Raw genomic sequence first — 14,601 nt, 5'->3', positions numbered from 1 at the left:
TCTAACTAATCGTAACCAGAGTATTGCTTGCAATGGCTTCTATTCTCACTCCTGCACCTTTACCTCTGGTGCCCCCAAAGGATCTATCTTTGGCCCTTTCCATTTCTCACCCTTTGGTGACATCACATGAAAACATAACATCAGGTTCTACATGTACATCAATGACCCTCAGCTCTCCCACCTCCACCCTCCAAATTGTCAGACTGGTTGTTAACATGCAGTATTGAATGGGTAAAAGTTCCTCTAACAAAATATTGAGAAGACCAAAGCCATTGCCTTTAACCTCTATCCCTTTCCCTGGTAATTGTCTGAAGCTGAACCAGTCTGTTTGCAAACTTGTTGTGTTTAACCCAGAGAGGATCTTCTGACCACACACCCATAGCATCACCGAGATTGCTTGCTTCCATCTCTGTAACATCACCTGGCTCCACCCCTGCCTGACCTCATCTGTTGGTGAAACTCTTCTTCATGTCTTTGTTACATTTGGATTGACCATTCCAATGTTCTTCTGGTTAGCCTCCCACCTTCAACCCTGTATAAAATTGTAGTCATCCAAAATTCTGCTGCCTGTATCTTAACTAGCACCAAATACTGTTCACTCATCACCCCTGTGCTGCTTGCTGACTGACACTGGTTCCTGTCCTGACAATATGTAAATCCTCATCCTTGTTTTCAAATACATCCATGACACCTCTCTTTTTTTAAAATATTCATTTACGAGATGCAGGCTTCACTGGCTAAGCCAGCAGTTACTGCCCATCACTAATTGCCCTTGAGAAAATGGTGGCGAGCCATCTTTGTGAACTGCTGCAGTGCATGTGGTGTAGGTACACCCACAGTGCTGTTAGGAGGGGAGTTGCAGGATTTTGACCCAGCGACAGTCAAGGAACAGTGATATATTTCCAAGTCAGGATGGTGAGTGACTTGGAGGGGAACTTCCAGGTGGTGGTGTTCACATGTATCTGCTGCTTTTGTCCTTCTAGGTGGTATTTGTCATGTGCTTGGAAGGTGCTGTTTAAGGAGCCTTGGTGAGTTTCTGCAGTGCATCTTGTAGATGGTACACATTGCTGCCACTCTGCATTGGTAGTGGAGGGAGTGAATGTTTGTAGATGGGGTGCCAATCAAGCAGGATGCTTTGTCCTGGATGGTGTCAAGCTTTTTGAGTGTTGTGGGAGCTGCACTCATCCAGGCATGTGGAGAGTATTCCATCACACTCCTGACTTGCGCCATCTAGATGATCGACAGGCTTTGGGGAGTCAGGAGGTGAGCTGCTCACCGTTGGATTCCAAGCCTCTGACCTGCTCTTGTAGCCACAGTATCTATATGGCTAATCCAGTTCAGTTCCTGGTCAATAGTGACCACCAGGATGTTGATAGTAGTCTCTTCCCTTTCTCGGTAACCCTCTCCAGTCCTGCAATTGTTAGATCTCAGTTCTCTTCCAATTCTGGCATCTTGGGCATCTCCAATTTTAATTACTCCACTATTGGCAGCTGTCTCTTCAGCTACCTAGGCCCAAGCTGTAGAATTCTCTCACTAAACATTACCACATCTCTATCTCTTGTCATTTAAGATGCTCCATAAAATCTACTTCTTTGCCTTTGGTTTTGGTCATCTGACCTGATAACTCCCTTCTGTCATTTGGGGTCAACATTTTTATTGATAATGCTCATTGATATATTTTGCTATGTTAAAGCTGCTACATAAATTCAAGATTTTATTGTTGACTTATCTGCTCCTTTCAAGACAAATGATGGTCCAGGGACTTTTAAGCTAAGAGTTCCATTCCTGCCCCAGCAGTGCAGGGACCCAGCAGTGCAATGATTGCCCAATGAAGCAAACATACCAGCAAGTGCACAAGTGCAGCCACACCACCAGGGGGTCCAGCCCTAGCAAGCAACCTGGACCCAAAAGACAAAACAACTGTTTTTGTTCCTTTCATCACATTTGATTGGAGCAGTTCTCAAGCTTGACAACAACTCCTCTCCCTGTACAAGTGAATGATCAAGTTTCCATTGGCATGGAGGCAGGTGGGTGCCATCTGAAGTGGTTCTTGTGTCTAGTTGCCACCTTACTAAAGCAGAGAGCATTGGTGGGTATGATCCCATTGTAATCACCAGGGTCACAACCCAAGCAAATTCATAATTTTTGTGGCATATACAGTATGGCACTGGAGTGCAGCATTGCTGATCATTTTTAGATGATTTCAATTTAAATGCCTTTCTTTCCCTTCCAGTTATACCTTCCAGCTTGTTCAGGGAAACACAGATATATTCTGGAAATTCCAGCGCTACAATCTAATCGTTGAGTACCATAGCCGGCCAGCTCTGGCCCCACCCTTCATCATCATCAGCCACTTAAGCCTTTTCATTCGAGGGCTTATTAAAGAACCTCAGCACAAGCAGGAGCATTTTGGTAAGTGACCCTCCTACTGACGTGTGCACTACAGGCCAGAAAGAGATCCCGTGTGCCAAGGTACCCATTAATTTGCCCTAATGTCACTTTTTGCTGTGAAACGTTACTGAATGTGAGAGATTAAGCGGACATGTGACAATTAAGAGTTCAGAGCTTTCAGAATGGAGTATAATCTGCTGAGAGGTAGGCTTAATCTTGATAATGTTATGATTCCCTGTGGAGACCAATCCCCTAAAAGAACCGAACTTGCGAAGCTGCCTCAACGGAAGGAGCCTGTGGACAAGATTTCACTTTAGATAATGTTGATTTTGGTTTTATTGTCAAACATAAATTAAACAGGCAAATTGTATTTAGTAGAAATTGCAAGTTACACTTTAAATAGCCAAGACAACAAAGATAGGTCTCAAAATTACGGGCAGCCCCTTAGCACATATGGCATCACATGTAGCCATACAGTCCTTCAGAACCCTGTCTTCCACAGATAGAGTTCAGCTCTTTTCCTCATGCAGGATATGGTCCTCTAGTCACCTCTGGCAGCAGCCTTACTCTATCCAGGTTCCACAGATACACTCACCGCCAAAAGGGCAAACTTCTTAGCTCAGCTCATGGCAATCTTGATGGCGTGGATCCCCCACAATATCTGAAACAACATCAGTAACTATTTCACTAGCCCGGCCTATTAAAAACAGTCTTTACCTTTCATTCTTTGCAGCTGTCCAACATCCACAACAGTCCACAGCCTTCCTATGAGCTTCTGTGAAAATCTGATCTGAGAGCTCTGTATGTTTTCTTTTTGGATTCAATCAACTTGTGTTTCCTGTGCAACCTGAGGTCACAAGCCTGACTTTTCAGAAATCTGATGTCACAGCCAGGAACCCGAAGTTACAGCCTCCTCTTTCAGAAACGTTGAAGTTTTAGTTTGTCTTTCAGTTAAAGTATTTCAAAAAATTACGTGCTGTGAAATCAAAGCTAGTGTAGAGAACAGCTGGCATATACTTCACCACCCTTGCTGCTCCCCCCGCCCTTCCCCTTTGGTGCAAATAGTAGATTTCATCACAAGAAGAGGAAGAAGTGGAGTTAATTAAAGATGCTTTTTCTACAATGGGTACTTGAGTAGGTGGAGGGAGAAGACTGCTGCCTTTGGTGGGGAGAGCTGAATGTAATTGGGCAAGTGTTGCTAAACAAGTCTCAGATCAGTTCACTCAGGGAAGCTTTTTGGTATTCTTAAACACTGTTATAAATAAATGGTCCAGCTCCATCCCCATTGCCTTCAGGAGCAGAAAGAAAAAACTATGACTCATGTTGAGGCACAGTGCCATGGTAAAAGGCATCATGGCTGCATCCCAATTTGGTGCCTGCGCACATGGGTCTCAACAAACATAGGACCTGAGGAGCAGGCAGAAATGGGAGCTCTGGTTCCTTTTATTTCCTTAATCCACAGGCATTGAGGATAATTATAAATCCTCACAATTGGGTTATTAGGAATCAAGATAGTCAAGGAATTGAATTTGTAACATTCTAATCTATATGGCTAACTACTGAGCCATCAGGCACTGCTCACTAAGATCTATCTAATTTAGGAAATACCAATCCTTAACACTTGTGATAAGCCATTCTATAAATAAAAATATACATTTTAACTGATTAATGCTGTAGCAAATAAAGAAAAGAAAGGCTTGTATTTATATAGCACTTTTCACAACTACTAGCTGTCTCAAAGTGCTGTACAGCCAATGATGTTCTTGAAATGTATGTCTAGTTACCATAGATGCTTGGAGCCTTTTCTGCAAAGAAGGAAAGCAGGTAAATGAAACCTTTAAAAAAACATTAGAGAAGCATTGGTAGAGATAATTCAGCACAAAAGGAGGCCATTCGTCAATCATGCCTTTACCGTCTCTTTGAAATGAGTCCTACTCCCTCTTGCTCATGGAAGGGTAGGTTTAATTATTGGTTTAACAATGTCAGCCAGCAATTTGAGGTATGCTACACAGAGATTCTCCATAGCCTGAAGCACAAAATTTCTGCATCTGATCATTATCCAGTACCCTTCCTCGAAGATCAGGTTCCACAAAATACCATGGTCATAGTCTGCCAAACCCATTGTATCATCTCATGCTTAAAGAATATTCACTTGATGTGGCCCCTCAAACCATTATCTTTGAAATCAATTAAGACCTTCCATGGGGTGGTGGGTGTGTGTGTGTGTGTGTGTGTGTGTGTGTGTGTGTGTGTATATATAACGAATATATATATGTGTGCGTGCGTATACGTGTGTGTGTGTGTGTATATATATATATATAAAAAAAAGGTGAGGGAGGGGTGGCACAGAGAAACAGAATTAAATTAGACAGTGAGAGAGAGTATGAGTGTGTGTGTATATAAATATATATATATATACATATATAAATAAAATAAGTTGGGGGTGGATTGGCACAGAGAAACTGAATTAAAATTAGAGAGAGACAGATACAGTGTGTGTCTATGTGTGTTTGGTTTTATTCTTTGCACATAAATGACTATAGAATTCCCCATTAAAAGGATCGGGATTTTTTTTTGTATTTCTTCTAGAAAAGCACATACCAGAGGCCTTGGACCAGAAACTCAGGATCTGGGAATCTGTGCAGAAAGAGAATTATCTAGCCAGTTTGGCAAAGGGAAAGAGAGAAAGCAGCACTGAAAGATTGAAGAAAACATTCACCAAGTAAGTGCATTTGGAATGAAAACTTTACTCAGCAGTAAAAGCAGTGTCAACAGTGGACAAATATCTGGCTTGGATACATACCATTGTTTCTTCATCGTTGGCCAATACCTTAGAACTCCTCACTTAACACCATCATGGGACCACTAGCAGTACAGGAACAGTAGCAATTCAAGGATGGGGAATAAATGAAGCCTCACCAGCATTGTTCTAATTCTTTTGAAGAAACCTAAAACAAATGTGCTCTCCAAGAATTAAAAGCTGGAAGATTCTGTTAGGAACTCTGAAGGAACAGGGTTTGAAAAAAAAACTCAGCATCATTATTGGGAGATTCTTGCCTCTACAATGTCCAAAATGAATGCTGCAGCTTTTATTTTTTGAAGAATTTACAGCTTTGAAAACTATTTACCTTCATATTTAGTATTCTTTAAGTCTCTCATTACTATTGACCCTGCCCCAAATAGATTCTTCAGCAAGATTACTGGTGGAAAAACTATTAAGATTACAAGGTAGATGAGGAGGGCCACTTGGTTATTCTATCTAGTTGCCTCATCTATTAGCATCCATCTCTCAAATTACTCCAATGTTCTTGTTAAGATTAGCAAGGATACTAGGGAAAAAGCCCCTGCTCATCTTCAAAAAATCGCCATGGGATCTTTTACATCCATCAGTGGGGTGGGGGGGGTGGTGGTGGTGGTGGTGGGGTTGCAGACAGATGGGGCTTCAGCTTAATATCTCACCCAATAGATGGCACCTCCAGTATTGCATATAGGACTGAGCTTTGTGCTTTCCCCCCCCAATATTTCCCTCATTTGTATTCATCCATATGTGCCATTTCTGGTTAGTTTCATTGTCAGCAAATTTTTTCAGTTTATCTTCCCCACCTTATTCTCATCCTGTTAAAATCAGCTTTTTTCGAATTTACTATTTTGCTCTTTTTATGTACTAGTCAATCTTTACCATAAACCTTCTTTTAAAATTGGAGTCAAAGGCTGAGATTTGAACTCACTGAAAACCTCTCCAGTGTTTCCCCATAATTCAATCCCCGGATGCGAATAATCAATCATCATCAGCCTGTTACAGTTACAGTTATTTTGTGCAAGTAAAAAGTTTCCTCTGCTTGTTAAGTGGCATCATTAGATATTGCTTCTCTGCAATTTTCTTTCTGTTTCATTCTTATTGGCCTGGATTTTGTAGTCTGCAGCAAACAATGCTCATCATGCATGCTGCTGAACAGCTGCCCAGGGATGTTTTAGTGGGCCTTTGCATGGCAACTTACAGTACCTAAAGAACCATTTCAGTATCCTCCACAGGGGTTCTGGGACCTATGTAGCAGGACAACCAACAGCGTTGTCTTTTCAACCCGATTGAAAAATACTTACTGCAACACGCAGGGGTAGAAATTCGACTCGGGCAGTGGTGCAAAATGGGCAGTATCCGATTTGCTGCCCACTATAGGCTGCGCCTGATACAATGGAGCTAAATATCAGGTGCTGTGTATAACATTTGGCTGTTCTGACATCACGCATTTTGCACCACCACGCAAGACAAACTTCTCTCCTGCAGACTCTAAACCAGAAAATGCAAGTTAGAATATTTAATTTAAAGAGGTAAAGAAAGATGGGATTGAGAGAGCAATAAAAAAAAAGTAAAACAAATTACTTCAACATTTAAGTTTTCAAAAATCTCCAATAATTAAAATTTAAGGAATGAGGCTTTTACCAATAAATTTTCAGTGCCACGGAGTTTGTTTGTAATAATTAAGACTTAACAAACCATTAAGAAGTAACTTACACTTAAATGGTCAAGGCCTAACTTTTTCTGGCATGTTTAATGGGCATCCAGTGGGTACCGAACTTCATGCCCCTCGATGCTGAATCTCTCAGTGAGGTACAAGTATAGCGCAGCTTATAGAAGAGCAGGTCAACCCCAACAGCAACTCCCTTACTTGTGTTCAACTGCACAAATGTAAACCAGTTTGGGCTCCAATTTACTTTTTAATAACCTCAAGCACCAATAGCCTAGACCTGTTATTCTAACCCATTCTTTCCCAGGATGTCAAAACTGTGGACCATCTTTACCAGTTTGTATTTCCTCTTACAATTTCCACACTTTTAAAATAATCTGATCTACCTCACCTTCCGTCTTCCTCATTTGAACACTGGTGTTGCGTTGCAGAGGGGTCTGGATCCAGTACTTAGATTTTCAACAGTTAAAAAGCAAAGCAGAAAAGACAAACTCTGAACCAGTGCAACGTAGAACATCTGATCACAATGTGCAAAGCTATTGTATGTGGGTGTAGCATTGTGCATTTCTTCAAGCACATGGAAGTCTGCACCACATGAATATGTAGCATTCATAAGTCCACCTTGCATTTAAGTGACAATGGAACTGATGTGCAATCATTCAAATCAACTGCATCATGTCTAATGAAGGTCAATGATAAATTTATGCTTGACCAATGTTTCCATAACAACTTGAACTTGCAGGTTCCAGAACCTTCCAGAAGCTACAGGGACTGTGTTACTTAATTAACTAATTGATCAATTTAAACTAATTTTTGTTCATAAGTATAAACAAACTTTTAGGAGCTAGATGGCAAGTATGACATCTACAAATTGGTTTCTAGGATCTGTTCAAAGAATTCTATATTAAGATACAGGTGGCTAGAGACACATGAATATTCTGTTCCTTGAACTAGCCTGTGTGCTAGTGTACAGCTAACTACACCCGGCCTCAATTCAAATGGTACCTTTTCAATCATTGCAGAGTTCAAATCCAATGATTTAATGACACCATTTGTTCCTTTTAGGGTAGATTCATTATCAAAATCAATCAACAGGCTTCAAGAACAGGAAAAACGCCTTGTAACCCTCGAGACAAGGGTAGGTCAAAAATTGTTCTGGCCTCATGGCATGCCATTCCAATGCTTTATTTGTAACCATTTTAACATGTCCTTGATTGAAACTCACCCACTAAGGAAATAATCAAACTGCCAGGTTTGGGAGTCGCGGCTACATTTTTAATTTGATACAACGACACAAATGCAACTCGCTGGAGTAGCAACAATGTTGAGGAACTCTGCTCCTCACTCTATCTTCATGGAAATATTATATATAACACTTACATGGGAGGCAGGGAGGAAATGTTAACTTCCAATCCCCAACACAAAGATATAATGATGCTGCTGCAAAGGGGATGTGTAGATTGTTTTGTCTATGACAGTCACCCACCTAACTGGACAAACGAAACACCTCCAAAGCATATCAGCATTTTGAAAATGAGAAAAGCTCTTAGTCAAGCAAAAGTATTGAATTAATAGATCTGGCACTGCTGTATGCTGGACCTAGTACTGTACTAGAAAGTGCCATAACAGATAATATACCAGGCTTTTGATGGCATGGTACCAGATTGAATATATCAGAACCAATACCAAGCCAGCCAGAATCTACCAGCTCCAATTGAGTGATAACCCTGCAATCAGAGACACATGGACTGCAGTAGTTCAAGGCAGCAGCTCACCATCACCTTCTCAAGGGCAATTAGGGATGGGCAATAAATGCTGACCCAGCCAGTGATGCCCACATCCCATGAATAAATTTTTAAAATATATATATTAACAATGACCAATGTTGACATCAATCCGATATGCCGGATACTGGTTACACTTTCGATATATTTGGTTGACTTAGTTGAAACTGTTTTGTGGTTTCAGTTCCTTAATCAAGATCGATGTGGAATATCACCAATGGTTTCAATTTGATAGTTGCACCTATTTTTAAATGAAACTTGAATAAGGAAGCTTCATTTCCCAAGTTCACTTCTTGCTGTCTTTACAGATGAAATACTGCAGCGATGTCCTATCCTGGATGATTGAATCCTTTACTCAACACAATCTGCACTGCAACAGACCTCCTCCAACATACACTGGTACTCTTACTTTATCTCAACTCAGTTTATAGGTATAGTGGTGTAGTGTTCTGTTACTGGATCAGTGCTTCAGAGGCCTGGACTACTGATCTGGAGACTGATTTCAAATCTCCATCACAACAGCTGGGGAAATTAAGTTCAGTTAATTAAATAAATCTGGAATAAAAAGCCAATATCTGGAACCATGAAGTTAATGATTTGCTGTGATTTACAGAAGCCATTTTGATAACCATGATTCAAACATGATGGAAGACAAAGGAGAAAAAGCAAGGTCTCCACACTTAATCTAACATTCATGGTCTCATTATCTTCTTTGACCACAAATGGAACTCCCAGGTCTCCTCCCCTACTGAAGGTGCCATCAGGAAGCTCAATTTCCTTTTTTATAACAACATATGAATTAAGAGCTGGAATAGGCCACTCGGCCCCTCGAGCCTGCTCTGCCATTCAATAAAATCATGGCTGATCCGGTCGTAACCTCAACCCCACATTCCTGCCTACCCCCGACAACATTTTGCCCCCTTGTTAATCAAGTACCTAACTAGCTCTGCCTTAAAAATATTCAAAGACTCTGCTTCCACTGCCTTTTTTAGGAATAGTATTCCAAAGACTCAAAAAAATTCTCCTCATCTGTCTTAAATAAGCGCCCCCTACTTCTAGATTCTCGCATAGGAGGAAACATCCTCTCCACATTCACCCCTCAGAATCTTAAAGGTTTCAATTAAGTCATCTCTTACTCTTCTAAATTCCAGTGGATACAAGCCTTACCTATTCAGCCTTTCCTCATGAGACAACCCGCCTAGTATTAGTGTAGTAAACCTTTTCTGAACTGCTTCTAATGCATTTACATCGTTCATTAAATAAGGAGACCAGTGCTGTACACAATACTCCAGATGTGGTCTCACTAATGCCCTGTACAACTGAAGCATAACAGTAATTCCACATCAATTTTCTATCATCTCTGTGACATACTGGGTTTTCATTTGTGAGCTGCTCAGAGACCTCCAATGTTGCTTTCAGCTCAACAGGATACAATAAAAGCTGGTATCTGATAGGCTGCTTACACCCCGCCCCCCTCTCTCTCTCTCTCAGTTGTAGTCTTCCTCTTCTCTTTCACATTTGTATCACCATTGTTAATACTCCCCTGAACATACCTGTTTCTATTTCCTCACACAGATACTCCTCCCAATATGCCATGTGGAAAGGCAAAGTATACCTTGCTTTTATAGTCTTTTCGTCCCATATCCGAACCCCAGATCTGTGGAACTCCTACCTCCCTTAGGTCCAGTTTTCACATCAGAATGGTAGGAATCACCTAAGCCAAGAGCAAATAATCAAGATAAACACGGTTCAACTTCAAGGCAATTTAAATGTTCCTTGGTCAGTACCATTGCAACTATGGGTACTAAGCCACCTTGTCCAACACACCTTCAGATGTCAGTTTGGCCTTATGCTGACAAGCTATAAAATGCAGTGTACTTCTCAATTGTTTTTAATTTTAAAGCAGCTGCATGTATTGCCAAACTGAGATTGGGAGTTATAATCAAAGTAATTCTAACCATAATCTGCATTAAATACTACTACATATCAAAACAAGCTGTGTGGAGCTGTGAAAATCCAGTTCTTGAGCACATCAGGATTCCTGGGTGTGCTGGTGCAGTTTGCATTCTGCACATCATGTTGTCATCACACCTTCACTATCTTGTTTGATTGTAATGTCTGAAGTTGGTGCCCTGTTGACTAAGCCCCATATCCTATCCCCCACAAAGGCCACTTGCTTCCACCTGTAACATTACCTACCTCAGCGTCTCCAATGTTTAAGCCCTCACAAATGCCCTTGTCATCTTGAGAGCCAATTGATCTCACTTTCCTGACTGGCCTCCTTTCTTCCCCCCTCCAGGGTGAAAATTTCCATCATAGGCATCCTGCTGCAGACCAAATAACACTTATGATCATTCTACAATATAATGGCTAAACTTCAAAAGTATTTCGCTGGCTGTAAAGCATTTAAAGACATCCTGAAATGCACTACATAACCATAAGTATAAAAGCAAAAAACTGCAGATGCTGGAAATCCAAAACAAAAACAAAAATACCTGGAAAAACTCAGCAGGTCTGACAGCATCTGCGGAGAGGAATACAGTTAATGTTTCGAGTCCGTATGACTCTTCAACAGAACTAAGGAAAAATAGAAGAGAGGTGAAATATAAGCTGGTTTAAGGGGAGGGGGGTGGGACAAGTAGAGCTGGATAGAGGGCCAGTGATAGGTGGAGATAACCAAAAGATGTCATAGACAAAAGGACAAAGAGGTGTTGAAGGTGGTGATATTATCTAAGGAATGTGATAATAGGTGACATTAAGGGTAGAAAGCAGGACGAGCAAGGTACAGATAGCCCGGGTGGGTGCAAGGGATCAAAATAGACTAAAAGGTAGAGATAAAACAATGAATGGAAATACCTTTAAAAATAATGGAAATAGGTGGGAAGAGAAAAATCTATATAAATTATTGGAGAAAAGGGGGATCGGAAAGGGGTTGGGGATGGAGGAGAGAGTTCATGATCTAAAATTGTTGAACACAATATTCAGTTCAGAAGGCTTTAAAGTGCCTAGTCGGAAAATGAGGTGCTGTTCCTCCAGTTTGCATTGAGCTTCACTGGAACAATAAAGCAGGCCAAGGACGGACATGTGGGCATGAGAGCAGGGTGGAGTGTTGAAGTGGCAAGCGACAGGGAGGTCTGGGTCATGCTTGCAGACAGACTGAAGGTGTTCCGCAAAGCAGTCACCCAGTCTGCGTTTGATCTCTCCAATGTAGAGGAAACCGCATTGGGAGCAGTAAATGCAGTAGACTAAATTGAAGGAAGTACAAGTGAAATGCTGCTTCACTTGAAAGGAGTTTTTGGGCCCTTGGACAGTGAGGAGAGGTAAAGGGGCAGGTGTTGCACCTTCTGCAATTGCACGGGAAGGTGCCGTGGGAGGGGGTTGAGGTGTAGGGGGTGATGGAGGAGTGGACCAGGTGTCCCGAAGGGAACGATCCCTGTGAAATGCCGCCAGGGGGGCTGAAGGGAAGACGTGTTTGGTGGTGGCATCATGCTGGAGTTGGCGGAAATTGTGGAGGATGATCCTTTGAATGCAGAGGCTGGTGGGGTGATAAGTGAGGACAAGGGGGACCCTATCATGGTTCTGGGAGGGAGAGGAAGGTGTAAGGGCGGATGCACCGGAGATGGGCCGGACACGGTTGAGGGCCCTGTCAACTACCGTGGGTGGAAAACCTCGGTTAAGGAAGGAAGAAAGACATGTCAGAGGAACTGTTTTTGAAAGTGGCATCATCAGAACAGATGCGACGGAGGCGAAGGAACTGAGGGAATGGGATGGAGTCCATACAGGAAGCGGGGTGTGAGGAGCTGTAGTCGAGGTAGCTGTGGGAGTCGGTAGGCTTGTAATGAATATTGGTGGACAGTCTATCACCAGAAATTGAGACAGAGGGGTCAGGGAAGGGAAGTGTCAGAGATGGACCATGTGAAAATGATGGAGGGGTGGAAAGTGGAAGCAAAATTAATAAAGTTTTCCAGGCCCAGATGAAAGCATAAAGCAGCACTGAAGTAATCATCGATGTACTGGAGAAAGTCGTGGGAGGGGGCCGGAGTAGGACTGGAACAAGGAACATTCCACATACCCCATAAAGAGACAGGCATAACTGGGACCCATGCGGGTACCCATAGCCACACCTTTTATTTGGAGGAAGTGAGAGGAGTTTAAGGAGAAATTGTTCAGTGAGAGAATAAATTCAGCCAGATGGAGGAGAGTAGTGGTGGATGGGGATTGTTCGGGCCTCTGTTCGAGGAAGAAGTGGAGAGCCATCAGACCATCCCAGTGGGGGATGGAGGTGTAGAGGGATTGGACGTCCATGGTGAAGAGGAGGCGGTTGGGGCCAGGGAACTAGAAATTGTTGATATGATGTAGGGTGTTAGAGGGATCATGGATGTAGGTGGGAAGGGACTGGACAAGGGGAGAGAGAATGAAGTCAAGATAGCAAGAAATGAGTTCCATGGGGCAGGAACAGGCTGACATGATCGGTCTACTGGGACATTCCTGTTTGAGGATTTTGGGTAGGAGGTAGAAGCGGGCCGTCCGAGGTTGGGAGACTCTGAGGTTGGTTCCAGTAAGATAGGTCTAATGCATTACTCCAGGCTGCATTTAAAAAAAAAAATGTATACACTCTGGAAAATATGCAACATCTCACTTCTGATGCTGTGTCGTTCAGTTGTGCATATACATTTGAATTAAATTGTGTCCATTGTGGGCTAGCAGTTCTACATTAACATGACATAAATCATGTACTAAGTCATTTAAAACTAGTTTCCTCTTCGTGTCTTTACCAAGTTGTATCAGATTGCATGACAGTGACTAGAGTAAATAGATTAAAAGACTTATTAAAATGTTGGTGCATTAACTATATTTCCCCCTCCACTATAGATTCTTCACCTCCAGTCTGCAGAAGGCAGCCACAGGATGTACTATCTGCAGATGACTGTCCAGGGGACACGGCTGCAATGGCCATGCAGTACATTGATGACTAGTTTCAACAAGATAGACCACATTACACTCCAATACAGAGCAAAACAATGGAGAAATGTTTCAGCAACATGCAGCTTCCTATGCTGTGCCAGCATCTGGTGAAAGATTGAGAGTTCAGCACAAGAACTTTGGATTTTAACTTGAATTTTAATTCCAGAGGAAATAGTTTGTAGCAACTTTTTTTTTTAAAATGGGGCAGAGTGATCCAGGCTTAGCAAACTAGGCATTAAAAAAACTGAAAAAACTTTCACTGATTGTGATAATTATGGTAGCATTTCTCTTAAACACTGTTTGTATTAAACTGTAAATCCTTGCAGATTGTCAAAGTCAACCTCCAACCAACAGATAATCAGCCGGAGAGAAATTTTGTTCCGTGCTTTTGACTGCATTTTAAACACATCATCAATAGACCACCATTGTGTACAAGTATCAACTCAGAACCCTGAGTCAGAAGGTTGTGGGCTTGTTCCACTGCAGAAGTTAAGTCCTTAGGGTGGGATTTTCTGCACTTGCCCACCACCGCGATATTCCGGTCCCGCCACAAATCAATGGACTTCTGGCTGTGGCACCACCTCGCCTATGGCAGATCCCACCAGCGACGGGGCCAGAAAATCCTGGCCCTAACCTGACACGCCAGTGTAGTACTGAGGGAATGCTGTTTTAGCAGAGCTCTATTCCTGAAGATGAGATGTTAAACATGAGTTCAAAGATCCCAGATGGTTCTTCTGGTGTCTGCCCAAAATGCTTTCCTCCAACATCGTATCTTAGGGTTATTTGTGGGATCTTGTGTATAATTATACGTCATATTTGTCTACATAAATAAGTTACTGCACTTCACATTCATTCATGAAGCACTTTGAAAATGAGGTAGGGTAGGTTGCTTGTCCTTTTATAGAACATAAATAAAGGATATGCCATTCTGGACAGGCAGATACTGCCCAAGCAGATGATGAATATCTACCCTATCCTCTCAAAATACAAGTCTT

General features: G+C 42.1%; 1 protein-coding gene across 1 annotated transcript in view; it reads left to right on the top strand.

The window, feature by feature from the left end:
* trpm5 (transient receptor potential cation channel, subfamily M, member 5) overlaps positions 1 to 13,865 on the top strand; it is a 134,464-nt gene extending 120,599 nt beyond the window's left edge. The window contains exons 23-27 of the mRNA XM_041198375.1: positions 2,234 to 2,412; positions 4,981 to 5,113; positions 7,923 to 7,995; positions 8,950 to 9,040; positions 13,514 to 13,865. Coding sequence (XP_041054309.1) covers positions 2,234 to 2,412; positions 4,981 to 5,113; positions 7,923 to 7,995; positions 8,950 to 9,040; positions 13,514 to 13,617 — 580 coding nt within the window. The 3' untranslated portion in view covers positions 13,618 to 13,865. The remainder of the gene's footprint in view (positions 1 to 2,233; positions 2,413 to 4,980; positions 5,114 to 7,922; positions 7,996 to 8,949; positions 9,041 to 13,513) is intronic.
* The last annotated feature ends 736 nt before the right edge of the window (positions 13,866 to 14,601 follow it).

The sequence above is a fragment of the Carcharodon carcharias genome, chromosome 10 (genome assembly GCF_017639515.1).
Source record: "Carcharodon carcharias isolate sCarCar2 chromosome 10, sCarCar2.pri, whole genome shotgun sequence".
Taxonomy (NCBI): Eukaryota; Metazoa; Chordata; class Chondrichthyes; order Lamniformes; family Lamnidae; genus Carcharodon; species Carcharodon carcharias.
The sequence above is the reverse complement of the archived record's forward strand: the minus strand, read 5'-3'. Positions and strand labels throughout refer to the sequence as shown.